Source organism: Orycteropus afer, unplaced genomic scaffold, assembly GCF_000298275.1.
Source record: "Orycteropus afer afer isolate SDZICR_OR568_19922 unplaced genomic scaffold, OryAfe1.0 scaffold00021, whole genome shotgun sequence".
Classification (NCBI taxonomy): Eukaryota; Metazoa; Chordata; class Mammalia; order Tubulidentata; family Orycteropodidae; genus Orycteropus; species Orycteropus afer.
This window is the reverse complement of record NW_006921608.1, coordinates 10,315,017-10,332,717: the sequence shown is the minus strand read 5'-3', so window position 1 is coordinate 10,332,717 and position 17,701 is coordinate 10,315,017. Positions and strand designations below refer to the sequence as shown.

The 17,701-nt window shown below is 39.1% G+C and overlaps 1 protein-coding gene across 1 annotated transcript in view; it reads right to left on the bottom strand.

Annotated features, from left to right (window-relative positions):
* The window catches only part of RRM2B (ribonucleotide reductase regulatory TP53 inducible subunit M2B), a gene marked incomplete at its 5' end in the record, with an annotated part of 32,171 nt that overhangs the window by 2,529 nt on the left and 11,941 nt on the right, over positions 1-17,701 (bottom strand). The window contains 3 exons of the mRNA XM_042783635.1: positions 5,622-5,735; positions 7,262-7,366; positions 15,622-15,755. Of these exons, the coding sequence (XP_042639569.1) occupies positions 5,622-5,735; positions 7,262-7,366; positions 15,622-15,755 (353 nt within the window). The remainder of the gene's footprint in view (positions 1-5,621; positions 5,736-7,261; positions 7,367-15,621; positions 15,756-17,701) is intronic.

Sequence of the window (17,701 nt, the reverse complement as noted above, 5' to 3'; positions counted from 1 at the left end):
AACATGGGTAAAGGATCCAAATAGACATTTTTCCAAAAAATAAATACCAAATGACCAATAAGCACATGGAAAGATGTTCAACATCACTGGTCAACAAAGAAATGCAAATCAAGACCACAATGAGATATCACTTCATACCAGCTAAAACCAAAACCAAATTCACTGCCGTCGAGTCGATTCCAACTCCTAGTGACCCTCCTTGGGTTTCCGAGGCGATATCACTATGGAAGTAGATCGCCCAGAGTCTTCCCTCCGAGGAGTAGCTGGTGGGTTTCAACCACCAGTCCTCTGGTTAGCAGTCAAGTGCCTTAAGCACTATGCTACCAGAGCTCCCTCCTACCAACTAGGATGGATATAACAAAAAAGGTAAGGAAGAGGTGTTATGAAATGTGGAGAAACTGGAATCCTCACACACTGGTGGCAGGACTGTAAAATAGTGCACTCTGCTTTAGAAAAGTCTGACAGTTCCTCAAAATGTTAAACAAAGAGTTACCATATGGCCCAGCAATTCTACTTCTAAGTATTTGCCTAAAAGAAACAAACACATGTCCATATAAAAACTTACACATGAATGTTCATAGAAGCATTACTCAAATAGGCAAATAGTGGAAACAACCCAAATTTTCAACAGTTGATGAATGGATAAACAAAATGTGGTATATCCCATACAATAGAATAGTATTTAGTCATAAAAAGGAATGAAGCACTGATACACGTTCGTTAAGGGAGAGAAACCAGTCATAAACGACCACACAGTATGATTCTATTTTTTTTGAAATGTCTAGAATAGGCAAATTTAGAGATAGAATCATGGAGATGGCACAGGACCAGGCAATGTTTTGCTCTGCTGTATATAAAGGCTATCATGAGTCGGAGTTGACTTGATGACAACTATTAACAACCAAAATGCTCCTTAGAAGTAGGGATGGTGAGTCTTTGGCTCACTTCCTTTGGACACCTCATCAGGAAAACTAAGCACCAGAAAAGGACATCATGATTGGTAAAGTCAGGTCAGAAAAAATGAGGGAAACTCGCAGTGAGATTGGCACAACAGTCACAATGATGGACTAAAAAATAAAACAATCATGAAGACAGCATAGGAGCAGACATGCTTGGTTCTGTGACACATCAGGTCGCGTGAGTCAGAGCCAACTCTACAGCAACTAACAACATCAACAGCATAACTGCGGAGAAGAGGAATGACTGCTGCTGGGTAAAAGGTTTCATGTTAGAGTGCTGAAAATATTCTAAAATAGATTGTAGTGATGGTTGCACCACAATATCCTAAGAACCACTGAATTGTACACTTTAAATGAGTGAATTGTATGCAACCTGAATTGTATCTTAATAAAGCTTTTATACACACACACACACACACACATATACCAAACTCATTGCCATTGAGTCAATTCCAACTCACAAGGACTCCCATTGGGTTTCCAAGGCAGTAAATTTTTAAGGAAGTAGACTGCCCCATCTTCCTTCTGCAGAGCAGCTGGTAGGTTTGAACCCCCAACCTCCTCAGCAGTCAAATGCCTTCGGCACTGAACCACCAAAGCTCCATGTATATATATAACTTTAAAAAAAAAAAAATCAAACAAATGCTATATGTAGCTGAGTTGTGAAATTCTATGGAATTGCCTGCCAAAAACTGTGTGTTGAGAGTGAGTTAAAAGTCGAACTACAATGAACAGCAGAATATGGTGGAAAGAGCATGTGGTAGTTACATTTGTGTGTCAACTTTGCTGGGCCTGGCTGAGTAGCTGGGCAGCTGAATGCAGTATTCCCCATGATGAGACTGGTAATCAACTCCATGGCGAAATCTACTGTGAGCAGCTGAGTAGCTGCCTTTGGGTATGTGGTCTGCTTACCGTATATAAGAAACAGCTTTGGGAATGGTCTCTAGCTTACAGCATGCTTGAACCCTGAGTGTAGCTGTGTCATTGTTCAGCAGTCTTCTTCCATGCTCTGCCAACCTTGGGACTTTCAATGGACTTGAACCAATGGCCTGCCATGTGGTTTGGTAACATCAGGACTGTGCCATTTTATTTGTCAACCTTGGGCCTGTTAGCCTCAGCAGCCAGTAGCTGCCTGAGTGAAGAGATGCCTCTAGCTTCAGTGGGCTGGGAGCAAGAGGCAAAGTTGAAGCCCAAGGTAGTGGGACTTTCACACAGCCCCTAGAGCCTGGAACTTTGAACTCAGACTTAAAGCCTCCGAACTGTAAGAGAAGAAACTCCTGTCTGTTCAGCCATCCTATTAGTGGTATATTCTTGTCAGAGCAGCACGAGGTAACCAGAACAGAGCACTAGATTGATACCCATGAAGTCACTGAGTTTCAGAAATGGGGACCTTTCAAAAAAGTCTGATAAATTATTCATGGACAGAGTAACTAAAACCACACTAAATTAAGTGGGTTGTTCTTGACCCATAGGAAGTACTCAAATATTTATTTACTTAAACTAAACTAAAATAGAAATTGATATCATCATTGATGGGGCTCCTATTTAAATTTTTGTATAAATGACAACCATTTGCTAGTTTAAATAATTCCCTTATTTTACCAAAGAAGCTATGGTGGGGCAGTGCCTAAGGCATTTGACTGCTAACCAGAAGGTTGGTGGTTCAAACCCACCAGCAGCTCCATGGAAGGAAGATAGGGCAATCTACTTCTGTATAGATTTACCATCTCAGATACCCAATGGGGGTCGCAATGAGTTAGAATCAACTTGATGGCAGTGAGTTTGGAGTCTGGCAACAACAACAGTTACCAAAAACCGTCATTATAAGAATAGTTCTTTTTCCAGCTCCTTGAGTTCAAAGTTTAGTTCATTTATTTTAAATTGTTGTTTCCTTTATATATTCAAGCCTATAATTTTTCATATGAGGACCTCTTTGACAGTATTCTCCAAGTTTAGATATACAGTAATCTTATTGTCATTTACTCCCAATTAGTGTATACCTTCATTTTAATCTCCTCACTTTAAAGGATAAATTTTCAATTTCTAAATGGATGGAACATTTTGGTAATCTTTTGTTGTTACATTTTAGTTTCATTGTATTAAAATAAGAGCACTGTATAATTTGCTGTTTGGAATTTACTGAGGTATTTTAGAAGACTGTGGAAAAAGGTTTTACGCTGTGTTTAGATTTTACATATCTACTTCTGTAGTGATCTTGTCTTGGAAACCCAAGGAGGGGTCGCTATGAGTCGGCCCTGACGTGATGGCACATAACAACAACAACAACAGTTAGCAAGCTCACAAAGGTAAAACTAGACCCAGAGGTCAGAAGTTGTCTAATAAACAAGAGAGCAAGGATGTGTGGCTCTGGGATATGGTGGGAGGTTAAAGGTCAGTGAGTTCACTTTAAAGCTTATGTAAGCAAATTAATTTTCCTATAACAAACAGCTTTGTAAAACTTGTGAAGAAATATCATTATTTAGTTTAATATGCATAGTTTTTAAGTTTTAGAAATTATATTAACATAATTATAATTTTTATTTCTCTCATTAATTATCAGTAAACATTGAGAAAATCTTACTACTAAAACAATAAAATAGAGTTTAATCTTACTAAAAAAAAAAACCTATTGCACTTTGTGGTTTTGAGAACATAAATGGTTTACCAAGAACGGTAATGATCACCCCAACATCATGGATTTCATAAGGCTTCTCAATACAATTTAAACATGCATTTACTTGCTAAAAAATGATAACCGATAATTTCTAATTACCATGGTATAATACACAATAAATTTTATAAATATTCCACTTACATTGAGTACAATGTATTCATTTAGTGTGCATTTACTACATGTCTAGTAGCACTTTAAGAGCTTAAGTATAAAAACTTATCAACAATCATTTGTGCTAAGTATTATTGTTTCCATTTTATAGATCAGAAAACCAAGACAGAAGTTAAGGCAACTTGCCCAGCATCACACAGCTAGAAAGTAGTGGAATCAGGACTCAAATCCAGGTAGTCTGGTTGTAGGCTCTATCTCTTAAATCATGTGAAAACTGCAGCTCTTTATCATATTCAGGTATTGCAGTGTAGTAAATTACTTAGTATGGCTTTTCTACCCATAAGTCATTGTAAACTCAGTGGTGGAATGAGCAAATGAGCTCCTGATTGTAAATGTTATCCACTGAGGTTATTTCTGTTGGGCATGGCACAATGCAATGTTATGGGAGGCTCACTCTCAGGTGCTTAGAATTCTGTTGTTATGATTGGTTGGTTTGGTCACTCTGCCAAGCTCAAAAGGAGGCCTCCTAGAGGCAGAACTCTCTCTGACTGCTGGTTGAGGAAGACATGCTACTGAAAGAGACACGTGCTCCTGAGACATGCACTGCTGGGAAAGAGACGCAAGAGACACGCATTGCTGAGTGAGACACCGAGGGAGCAGCACTGCTGGGAAAGAGACTGTGAGAGACTGTTGGCTGAGGGACGGTGGGCTGGGAGAGAGACTGAGCATTTTCCCTGAACTTGAATTGTAGCCTGTGGTGCTTCCCTAATAAACCCCATAATCTGTGAGCTCTGTGTGGCCACTGCAGCGAATTATCGAACCCAGGAGAGAGGTGGTGGGTACTTTGGGAGGAACGGTTGGAGAAAGGGCTAGAGGGAGGCAGCATGCCTGGCCTGGCAGGAATAGGCCTTGGGCTATTGATGATGATTCTGTCTTCATCTTGTGGGATTAGAGGAGGTCATAACATGTGGCCTCCTTGCCGTTTTTGCAGGTATATTACCTCTGATAGACAAAATAAAAGAACTTAAAGATGACCGAGTTCAAAGAGTAAAATTACGATAGTTAATGTGTTCCTAATGACTATACCTTATTTAAATATTAATTCCAGAATTACAATACAGACACATGGGGGATTTATATGACAATAAACATATATCTGCAAGCTATATCAAATTACCTGAAGATAATCTTACTAAATAACGAAAAAATACCCTTGCCATCAAGTCAATTCTGACTCATAGCAATCCCACAGGACAGAGTAGAACTGCCTCATAGAGCTCTGGTGGCACAGTGCCTAAGGCATCTGACTGCTAACCAGAAGGCTGGAGGTTCAAGGCTGATGGTTCAAACCCACCAGCCACTCCTCAGAAGGAAAGTTGAGCAATCCACTTCCATAATGATATCACCTCAGAAACCCAAGGAGGGGTTGCTATGAGTTGGATCAGACTTGATGGCAGTGAGTTTTGTTTTTGGTTTTGACTTCCATTAAAATTTCATCTTGAGTTTCAAAGGACTTTGCAAAATGAATTCATTCATGTAAAACAAAACCCTGTCACTGATATTTAGAAAGTAAAATCTACAAACTACAAACCCCAGTGCCACTGAGTTGATTCCAGCTCATAGCGACCCTACAGGACAGAGCACAACTGCCCCATAGGGTTTCCAAGGCTGCAAATCTTTATAGAAGGAGACTGCCTCATCTTTCTCCAGGGGAGTGGCTGGTGTGTTCAAACTGTGGACCTTTTGGTTAGCAACTGAATGCTTTAGCCACTGCACCACCACCCGTATGTTACCAATGCTTTTGGTGAAATATAATATTTTAAAGGCCTTCCTTACTATGACATTTTAGTTAGTAATAATATTTTTTAGCTTGATACCTTTGAGAATCCAAGTTCCACAAGTAATCTGTCTGCTACAAACTCAATGTATTGTTTCATCAAAACACAGTTCATTCCAATGAGGCCAACTGGCAAGGCTTCTGTTAAAAACTCCTGAAATGTAAACAATACAGAATAAAATATAAAGATAGACAATAAATGAGTGAGTATTTTCCAAGCAGAAAGAGGTTTTAAGTTTTAATTTTCTAGGGTACTGATTTTATTCAAGGAAATTATACTAGTATAAATTTTTTCAGCATGGCAAATGATACTCAATTGTTTATAAATGTTTGTGGTGTTACAATTCACATTTTTTCACATTCTCAAAGGGCCAAAGTAATTTGAAATTTACTAACTACTGGTATTTAAACAAGCTGCACAAGTAAAGCCTTAATTCACTCTATTTCTCAACGGAGAAAAAAGAGATGCTTTGTTCTGAAATATCTAGAGAAAAGATTTACCTTGGTGTACATTCTAATTTAGAATCACTAAAGATGGTTGCCAGGGGGCATATGACTAAGGAAGAGAGCTGGGAAAGAGAGAAAACTCAATTAACAAAGCATGAGACAAAAATAGAAATGGGGGTAGGAGATAAACTGAACTCCAACTGAACTGAAAGACAGTGATCAAGTATTAACATATTAACCACTCAGATTTAGTTCTCAAAATGATTAAAGACACCAAAATGCATTTCATCCCTTTCCCCCTCCCAGTACGAAAACTGGAGTCAATGGGAGATGTTAATGGTAAACTGAGTGAGCTCTGATGGCACAGTGCCTAAGGCATTTGACTGCTAACCAGAAGGCTCGAGGTTCAATCTACTTCCCTAGTAATGCTGCCTAGGAAACCCAAGGAGGGGTCACTATGAGTCGAATCTAACTTGATGGCAGTGAGTAACGGTTAACTGAAAGACTGGTGGTTCAAGGTCACCAAGAGGCACCTCAGAAGAAATCTTGGCAATCTACTTCTGGAAAAACCACCCATTACAAAGCCTATAGGGCATAATTCTACTTTAACATCACAGAGTCACCATGAGTTGGAATCCAGTAGATGGTAACTGGTTTGTTTCTTTAAATTATTCTTTAGATTGATAAAAATACGCCTAAGTGGAATATCCAAGTCTTTCTAGCCAGGCATCTTCACATACTAAAAATTAAGTTTTACTATTCACAAATTCATTTATTTATTCATTCCATAAGTATCTGGTACATGTTTCACACCCTGCTCTATTACTAAGAATACAGAACAAACATGACTCTATCCCTGCCCTCCAGGGCTAAAACTTTAAAAACATAAAAACCAAACCAAACTAAACTCACTGCCATCGAGTCCGTCCCGACTCATAGCACCCCTCCTTGGGTTTCAAGGCGGTATCACTATGGAATGCCCAACCTTCCTTCCGAGGAGTGGCTGGTGGGTTTCAATCACCAGACTTCTAGTTAGCAGTCAAATGCCTTAGGCACTATGCCACCAGACCACCTCCTAATAAAGACTGACTTAAAAAACAAATTATAAACCAAATTTCAATTGTAATAATTGGTATTGATTGAATCATAAAAACTGCCAATTTTTGTTTTACCTACAAAACAGCCAACCCAAACATAAAGCTATGTGCTCATCGCCTAAGGTTCCCTACTTACCTGCTCAATTTTGACAGCATTAACAATGATCTCTCTAACCCTTTCTTCTGAAGGCTTATTTACTAAGTACTGAAATATCAGGCAAGCAAAGTCACAATGAAGACCCTAAAACAGGAGAAAAATACCATTGTCAAATAACTTTCAGTCATCTATTTGCACACAGTAATGGCCAGGCATTACATAAAGCAAGTTCAGGTAAGGCAGCATGGAACTTTTGAAAGATAAAAGAGGACAGCTGTACAGCCAGGAAGTTCTTTCTTTCAAATGTCATTAAAATACCAATAAAATAACATATAATTAAATGTTTTCAATGCCAGCAAATTTAAGTTCATTAACATTAAGGAAGAATTAATTAACAAAAAAAAAAAAGAATCTACAACCAAGAAAAGCACTTTGCAACATAAAAGAAAAGCAAACCAAAAAGAGTTAAAAAGAAAATTCATTTTTAAATGTCCAAAAATAAGAATAGCTAAAGATAAAAGCAAGTTCAGTTCAATGAAACCAAGAATTAAGAAAAGTGCAGACATCGCAACCAGAGAGGAAAATAAACTTGTGAAATACCCCTGCGAACAGAATGCTATGCAAATTAAATAAATGTTACAAATATCATATGTAATTGAAGAACAGACCCAGAAGAGTCAACTTACAACAATCAGGATTCTAAAACTCAGCAGATTGCAGAAAGCGAAAAAGGAAAAAAATAGCAAAAGAAAATTTTCAAAAATTCAAAACAAAAAAGAGAAAAAGGCCAGAAATAGAAGGACAGCGTTCCAAACAAAATAGCCAGAGGCAGACACACCAGGAGAGAGTTGATGGACGTTTCTAACCTACAAAGGAGGAGTAACTTTGTGGTAACCAAGCAGGGGAGGGCTGGGAAGCCAGGTGTACTTTAAAGGACTACACATCAGAGTTGTTTAAACTTTTCTAAATGAATTGATAAAAATCCAAAGAAATGTAAGAACCTCGAATCGAAGGTGCTTCAAGGATTCTTAGCTACACTGTCATTCCCAAGAAGAAACTATTAAACAAAACCTCTTTGGACAGCATATCTTAAAAAATTACTAGTGAAGTGGTTTTCTCAAACTTGAATCTAGGGTCTACTACTACCAAAGGCTGGATTTGGATTTAAAGTGAAACTGTTGATTAGAACTGACAACTAGCTACCTACTAGGAGATGCATAAATACAAGGTATTTGTGATTGTCAAATCAATAAATGGATAAAATTAAGTTTAGGTTTAAAGCAATTCCAATCAAAATTTTCATGGGATTTTTTTAAATTCAAAAATTAATCTGGCAGTGTCTCCAAAAAGATATACTGAGGAACTACCAGAGCCAGGAAGAGCCTAAGGAGACATGATGACTAAATGTAATATGAAATATAATAGATCCTGGAACAGAAAAATGACATTAGATAAAAACATTGAAGCAGAACTCAAGAAATCAGATGTCATACTGCACTGGGCAAATCTGCTGCAAAAGACCTCTTAAAAGTGCTGAAGAGCAACGATGTCACTTTAAGGACTAAGGTGTGCCTAATCCAAGCCATAATATTTTCAGTAGCCTCATATCTGAAGAAAAGTTGTTGCTTTTGAGTTGTGGTGTTAGTGAAAAATAACGAAAATATCATGGACTGCCAGAAGAACGAACAACTCTGTCCTGGAAGAAGTGCAGCTGAAATGCTCCTTGGAAGCAAGAATGGCCAAACTTTGTCTCACCTATTTTGGTCACATTGTCAGAAGGGACCATTCCCTAAAAAAGGGTATCATACTTGGTAAAGTGGAGGGTCAGCAAAAAAGGAGCAGACCCTCCACAAGATAAACAAAAATCCACAAGATAAACAAAAATCCTCACAACTGGTCCAACAAACAGCTTCACAATGGATAGAGAAAAGACTGAAGTTGTCAAAGACCTCAGATTACTTGGTTTTACAATTGACACCAATAGAAGCAGAAGTCAAAACATCAGATGACATATTGCACTGGACAAACCAGTTGCAAAAGACCTTTTTCAAGTGATGAAGAGCAAAGATGTCTCCTTGAAGACTAAGGTGCACCTAATCCAAGCCATAGTATTTTCATTTGCCTCTTATGCATTGTTAGAGCTGGACAATAAGGAAGACTGAAGAAGAATTGATGCTTTTTGAGTTGTGGTGGTGCAGAAGAATGCTAAGAGTACCATGGGCTGCTAAAAGGGCTAACAAATCTGTCCTGGAAGAAGTGCAACTGGGATGCTCCTTGGAAGTGAGAATGGCAAGACTTCATCTCACGTACTTTGATCATGTTATCAGAAGGAACCATACCCTGGAGAAGGACATCATGCTTGGTAAAGTGGAGGGTTAATGAAAAATAGAAGGTCCTCAACGAGATGGACTGACACAGTGGCTACAACGATGGGCTCAGGTATAGCAAGGATCGTGAGGCTGGCACAGGACAGGGCAGTGTTTCATTCTGCTGTGTGTAGGGTCGCTACGAGTCGGAGATGAGTCAACAGCACCTAAGAACAACAACTAAGAGACTAAATGTGTTACCCTAAGACAAAGGGAAACAGCTCTGGTGGCATAGGGCCTAAGGCATTTGACTGCTAACCAGAAGGTGGGCAGTTCAAACCCAGGCCACTCCACGGATAGAAGACTAGGCAATCTACTTCCGTAAAGATTTACCACCTCAGAAACCCAAAAGAGGTCGCTATGATTTGGAATTGACTTGATGGCAGTGAGTATGGTTTAAGACAAAAGGAGAGAAAGACTGCAGGGGTTATAGAAAATTAATTCAAGGTAGCATGTTCTGTTCAACAACTCTCAGGATGTGACAATCTCAAAATGTGACAAATAGGCTCACAGACATTATGAAAATGTTTAAGTTTGTATTTTAAAAATCCTTTGTAAATTCTGCAATGCTTCTCCCCTTTCATGCCTGCTTTTGATCTAATAAAAACTGCTCTCTTTCTGCAACTTAGAGCACACTACCCTACTCTACCTGAACACTGATAGGCCTTTCCTTTCGTGAAATGTTTTCATTCCTTCAATAAAACTTTGTAATTCTAGCAGAGCATAAGCCTGGTGCTTCATTCACTACAATGAAGTTTATAGTTGAAGTAACTGAAGCTCAGAAAGGTTAAGTAACTTGCCTAGGTCACTTAGAAAAAAGTTGAGAAGCCAGAATTAGTGTATTTAGTAAATGTAAATAAATCAAATGTCTGGATTCAACTTGCTGGCAACAACAATGGGCTAAATACTGGGAAGAGAAAGAACAAAGTCTGTGCACTTAAAGAGGGTGGTGGTTGTTCAGTAGTCGATTTCTCCACTTCCATGTAGGAGACCCTAGTTCCATTCCTAGCAATGCATCTCATATGCAGTCACCATCTTTCTATCAGTGCAAGTTTGCATGCTGCTGTGATGCTGAACAGGTTTCAGCAGCCTAAATCTGTCAATTAAAATCCTACTGACAACAAGAAGTGATGCATGGGGATGATGCTGGACCTGGCATGGGATCACCATCCAGTTGAGGGTAGCTAAGAATTGTACTCAAGGAGTTTAGAGTGTAACAGAGGAAAGAGAAGAAGTACAATACAATGTCATTGATTCTAAAATTGACACAGGTTTAAATTTCAAAGGGATACACAAAGACATTTCAAGATCTCTCCTGAAGTACAGTGTTATCAGTGACAGGAAAATATCCACATACCTACAAGGAAGACCAGTTAATACCACTATTATTCGAATTTACGCACCAACCACCAAGCCACAGATGAAGAAACTGAAGATTTTCACTAACTCTGCTGCCTGAAATTGACCAAACATGCAGTGGTGATTGGAATGCAAAAGATGGAACAAAGAAGTACAGGTAGTTGGAAAATATGGCCTTGATGAATGAAATTATGTAGTATACTGCATGATAGAATTTTGCCACACCAAAAACTTACTCATTGCAAATACCTTTGTTGAACAACATAAATGGCGACTATACACATGGACTTTGTCAGATGGAATACACAGAATAAAATCAACTACATGTGTGGAAAGAGCCAATAGCAAAGCTCAGTATTGTCACTTAGAACAAGGCCAGGAGTTGACTGTGGTATAAACCATCAATTGCTCATATGCAAGTTCAAGTTGAACAAAATTAAAACAAGTCCGCGAGAGGCAAAAATACGACCTTGGTTATATTCTAAGTATTACTCAAATTTACGCACCAAACCCTAAAGCCAAAAATGAAGAAACTGAAGATCTTTCCCAACTTCTGCAGTCTGAAACTGATCACAGATGCAATCAAGATGCAGTGGTAATTACCGGTGATTAGAATGTGAAGGCTGGCAACAAAGCAGCAGCATCAGGAATTGGAAAATATGGTCTTAGTCATAGAAATGATGCTGGAAATCCCATGATAGAATTTTGCACAAATTCCTTTCTTAAACAACATAAACAGTGACTATACATGTGGACTCCACTAGAAGGAATATAAAGGAATAAAATCAACTATATCTGTGGTAAGAGACAATGCAGAATAAGGCTGGGGCTGACTGTAGAACAATCAACTGCTCACATGCAAGTTCAATCTGAAGCTGAAGAAATTAAAACAAGTTCAGAAGAGCCAAAATACAACCTTGAGAACATCACACCTGAATTTAGAAACCATCTCAAGCATAGACTGGACACACTGAACACCAGTGAATGAAGATCAAGAGAGCTGTGGGATGACATGAAGGACGACATACATGAAGAAAGTAAAAGCGTCATTGAAAAGATAGGAAAGAAAGAAATGAGCAAAATGGATGTCAGAAGAGACTCTGAAATTTGCCCTTGAACATAGAGTAGTTAAAGCAGCAAATGGAAGAAATGAAGAAGTAAAAGAGTTGAAAAGAAGATTTCAAAGGATAGCTTGAGAAGACAAAGTAAAGAACTATAATGAAATAAGCAAAGACTTGAAGTTAGAAAACCCAATGGAACATGTCCAGCATTTCTCAAGCTGAAAGAACTAAAAAAATAAAAATTAAAGCCTTGAACAATGCAGGAAGCATCAAAAGAAGATGGAAAAAAATACAGAATCACTGCACCAAAAATAATTGGTCGATGTTCAGCCATTTCAGGAGGTAGCATATGATCAAGAACCAATGGTATTTAAGGATGAAGTCCAAGCTGCACTGAAGGCATTGTCAAAAACAATGCTCCAGGAATTTATGGAATACCAATTGAGATGTTTCAACAAATGAATGCAATTTTGAAGTGCTTATCCATCTATGCTAAGGAATTTGGAAGACAGCTACCTGGCCAACTGACTGGAAGAGATTCGTATTTATGCCCTTTCCAAAGAAAGGTGATTCAACAGAATGCAGAAATTATTAAGTATTATTATTAATATCACACACAAGTAAAATTTTGCTGAAAACAATTCAAAAATTGTTGCAGGAATGCATACGAAAGTGCACTAGAAAAAAGGTAACTACAGGGAGGAAGTGGGAAAAGAGCTGTTACACTACAGGGAATGCAGTCAATGTCATGAAACAAAATGTGCATGAACTGCTGCATGGAAAATGAATTTGTTCTGTAAAATTTCACCCAAATCACAATAAAAAATTTTTTTAGAAAAATTAAACAACATATTGCATTGGATAAATATGCTGCAAAAGACTTTTTTAAAGTGTTAAAGAGCAAAGATGTCACCTTGAAGACTAAGACATGCCTGACCTGAGCCATGGTATCTTCAATGGCCTTATATGCATGCAAAAGCTGGACAGTAAGAAAGAGTGAAGAAGGACTGCATCTGAATCGCGGTGTTGATGAAGAGTATCTAATACATACCACAGACTCCAGAAAAATGACGAAAACACAGCCAGAATGCTGTAGAAGTGAGGATGGCAAAGCTTCGTCACTCACATGCTTTGGTCATGTTATCAGGAGACGCCAGTCCTTGAAGAAGGACATCATGATGGGTAAAGTAAAGGGTCAGCAAAAAAGACTAAAACCTGTAACAGATGGACTGACACAGTGGCTGCAACTATGGGTTCAAACACAGCAACGATTGTGAGAATGCCGCAGGACCGGGCAGTGTTTCGTTCCATTGTACATAGGGCCGCTATGAGCTGGAACCAACTCAATGGCATCTACAACAACAACACTGCCACGTAGAAAAAGTGGTCAACTTTACGTATTTGGATCAGGAAACTATGAGATGCATCTTATGAGAAAGTAATCAACAGGTGAAAAAGTGGTAGTGAAGTGGTGAGAGTATCACAGGGAGAGAAAGCAGTGTGAGCCACAGCAGAGCAGCACAAAACAGCAAGGCACTCAGAAGATACTAAAACCACAGCATAAAAAAAGGAGAGCAAGTAACAGGGTGTGGGAAGGGTGTAGCTGTGGGAAAGGCGGACAGCGCAAGGTCATGCAGGACCCCTTTGCCAACTAATGAGCCCGTTCTTCATCCTCAGATAACACAGTCACAGTAGTTTTGAGTTTCAAAATTTAGAAAGATTCTACAAGAGCAGTGTGAAAGATGAACTGGAGGTTTTAGGGCCAGCAAGCCCAGAGACGGTAAGGGATAATGAAAAGTCTGAACTGAAGCACTAGTGAGAATGAAAAGAAAGGGGAAGATGTCAAGAAAGTATGGAAGTAAGTACGGGTGGACAGATGGGTGGACAGGGTGAACTGGTGGGTGTAGTGCCTAAGGCACCTAACTGCTAACCAGAAGGTTGGGGGTTCAAACCCACCAGCCACTCCTCAGAAGGAAGATGGGATAATTTACTTCCATAGTGATACTGCCTTGGAAACCCAAGGAGGGGTCACTATGAGTCAGGATCAACTCGATGGCAGTGAGTGTGGTTTTGTTACACAGGGGGGAGTGTGCCCAAGACCATGTACAAGGTCTGCCAACAATGTTTCTATAAGGGTATTTGTATGATCTTTAAGAATTCCCAGGTATATAATAGAGCTGACAAGGGACAAGGTTGTAGTCACTTCTTGGCCACAGCCAGCTACCCAGAGGGAGCGAGTAGTTGGACTTGTAGGCTCTAGACCACAGTCTCAGGAGACATCAAGGTCAATGGGCATAACATACTACACAAAAACATTGTTCCACATCCTACTTTGGCGAGTAGTGACTGGGATCTTAAAAGCTTGCAAGCGGCCATACAGAGGCAATGATGGGCCTCTCCTCATCCAGAGCAAATAATAATAAAGAAAACCAAAGACACATGGAAACAATTAGTCCAAGCAACTGGTACACCATGCGATCCCTCAGCCTATACAACTATAGACCAGAAGAACTAGATGGTGCCCAGCTACCACTGTCAACCACTCAGAAGGAGATCTGTGTAGGAGATACTGGATAGAGTGGGAGAACAATATGGAACAAAACTCAAAATCATTAAAAAAAAAAAAAGATCAGGTTTGTTGGTCTGATATAGCCTGGTGGAACCCCTGAGACACTGGCCCCTAGCTGCCCTTCAGGTCTGGAATTGAACCCACTCCTGTGACTTCCAACCAAACAAAAAACAAGGCAGATAAAACATTTACAATAGGTAGATACACTCCTTGGAGAGATCAATCATGGGAGAACAGAAGGGCTGTATATGCACAGGCAAACAGCTCGGGGGGTAGGAGTGCATGGGAGGGAAGGAGACAGGGAAGAGGTAACTATAGGGGAACTATTGCATTGTGGGAAACTGGAGTCAATGTCATGAGATAAAGTGTATTAAGTTGCTGCATGGAAGATGAATTTGCTCTGTAAACTTTCACACAAATCACAATAAAAATTAAAAAACAAAAAATGTGGAAGTAAGATTTAATTACTTATTATATGTGACTGGAAAAAGAAAAGAAGCAACCAAAAATGACTCCTAGGTTTCAAATGTAGATGTCTGCATAAAAAGTAGGTTTATTTGATCAAATAGTAAAAACAGAAGAATAAGTTCTGGGAGAAAGATGATGAGTTTGAATTATGAAATATTAGGTTTGAGATATCTATGGAGACCTCCAAGAGATAACCTCTTCAATGCATTTGAATACATGGATTTGGAACTTGGAAAGATGTCTGGGCTGAAGATAAGATGTGGTAGTCATGAACATTTCGATGACAGCCGATGCTACGGAAATAAATGAGATCAGTCAGAAGGCCATTCACAGCACAGGAGAGAGAGGCTGACGTGGGAGTCCAGGAGTGTGCTGGTATTTAAGGGTGCGTGGGGAAGACTAAGAAGGAATATAAGAGAAGAGAAAAATACAATGTCTTAAAATCCAAGGGGGGAATGACTTCTTGTTTTCATTACCAGGATACTTGGGTCACCATAAGCATTTTCTAAAGGAAAGAAAAATAAATGAACACCAAATACGAATACAAAATAACTTGAAGAACACTTCATTCCTTACTTCATCTCTGCTGATGAGTTCATTGGAAAAAGTGAGTCCAGGCATAAGACCTCTCTTCTTTAGCCAGAATATGGCAGCAAAAGATCCAGAGAAGAAAATCCCTTCTACAGCAGCAAAGGCAACCACCCTTTCCCCTGGCAGACAAAAAAAAAAAAAAGTTTTACTTTCTGAAATATCACATAATGCAGATATTTTCAAGATTAATGTTTTTGTTTTGTTTTGCTTTACACTATAACAACTATTTTGCCAAGACACAAAATAAACAATTTACAGCCAAGGTCAAAGGGGGAAATTTGTGCCTCCAAGACCTACTAGAGCAGAAAGGTATGTCTACTTCTAAATCTTTGTCAGACATTGGACTGCTGTAGGCCTTGGTGTCTAGAGAAAGGATATGCAATGAAAGAACTGATTTCCCTGTGCACTACATGTGTCCCTGAGCACAGGTACATGCCTGTGAGTGCAGTGTATGCACATGTATATAAGTGTGTACTGGACTGGAGAGCAGAAAGGAGAAAGAACTGCCTTTATCAACTTAAGGAAAACAGTACAGGTGGCACAATTAGTTCATAAAACTGCACTTCTCCAGCTAGTTAAAGGAAGTACAGGTATGTGGCTAAGGAAGACAGTAGTGTCATGTCTTTATCTCCACTCACAAAAATGAGAGCCACCAACGTGCTTTTCAATCTCTTCCCTTTTCATTGTTATTCCATCCACCACTCATGCAATAGTCACTTCACTACTTTAAAACACATTCTTTTCTCTGATAACCTACATCAGAACCCTAAAGGATTTGCCTGGAGGTTCAGCCATATGGAGAATCTACCTGGAGACCCTGCTGTGATCTTGGGGTGACAGCCACCCTCCTCTGTTTTCTCTATTTCTAGATTGTCTTCTTTGGTAGTGTTATGAAATACATGCTTTCTGTGAGCTTAATTTCCACCAGTACCTACCCAGACTAATATTTCCAGGGCATATTAAACACTTTGATATTTCTATCCCTTTTCCGGTAAAACCTCTGTTTCTCAACTGTACTTTCCAAACTACCTAGGAGACAATCAGCTGGGAATAAAATGCAGACCCCTCAGGTCCATCCCCCAAAAAAACCAACCAAACCTACTCCCAACTAGTCAATTCTAACTCGTAGTGATCCTACAGGGCACAGTACAACTGTGCCACAGGGTTTCCAAGGCTGTAGATCTTTACAGGAGCAGACAGCCACATCTTTCTCTGAGTGCTCGAGGGTTTAAATTGCAGACTGTTTGCTTAGCAGCAGAGTGCTTTTTAACCACTATGTCATCTGGGCTCCTCAGTCCCATCCAGGCCTCCTAAATCGCTCTCTGGTTGAAGATCAGGATTCTCAAGATTTTTTCCCAAAAATTCTCCAGATTATTTTTATGCACGTTGACAACGCTTGCTTTTTTTCATTCTCAAAATGAATTAATGGCAATGCAAACATGTATGTTACTTTCCTGACATACTACTGCTTTCTGATAGTACATCATTGGTTCTCCAGGTGTGGCCCAGGGATCCCTGGGAGTTTCTGCGACCCTGTCAGGAGGTCTGGGAGGTCCGAACTATGTTCATAACATTACTAATGCACCCTTTGCCTTTTTCACTAGCATTCTCTCATGAGCGCACAGGGAAATTTTCCAGAGTCTACATGACATAGCTTCAATGATCTGAAAAGACTAGTAAAATACTTACCTTTTCTAACTACATATCTGAGGCTAAATTTTATTTATACATTTAACCAAAACAACATACTTCAACACAGTGAATGCAGAAGCACTATGAGAATCTAGCCATCTTCTATTACTTAGATACTAACAAAGTTTGCCAAAATGTTAAAATCATGCCATTCCTCTCACTTAACTTTTTTTTAAATGGGAAGCCTTTTTCATAAAAAGTGTTATTTATGTTAAAATGCAATGGGTTAAATATTATTTTAAAACATATTTATAAATAAATATTTTTTAGTTTCCCAGTCTTAGTATCTAATATAGAAATGTTGTTGTTGTTATGTGCCGTCGAGTCGGACCCGACTCATAGCGACCCCTCCTTGGGTTTCCGAGGCAGTATC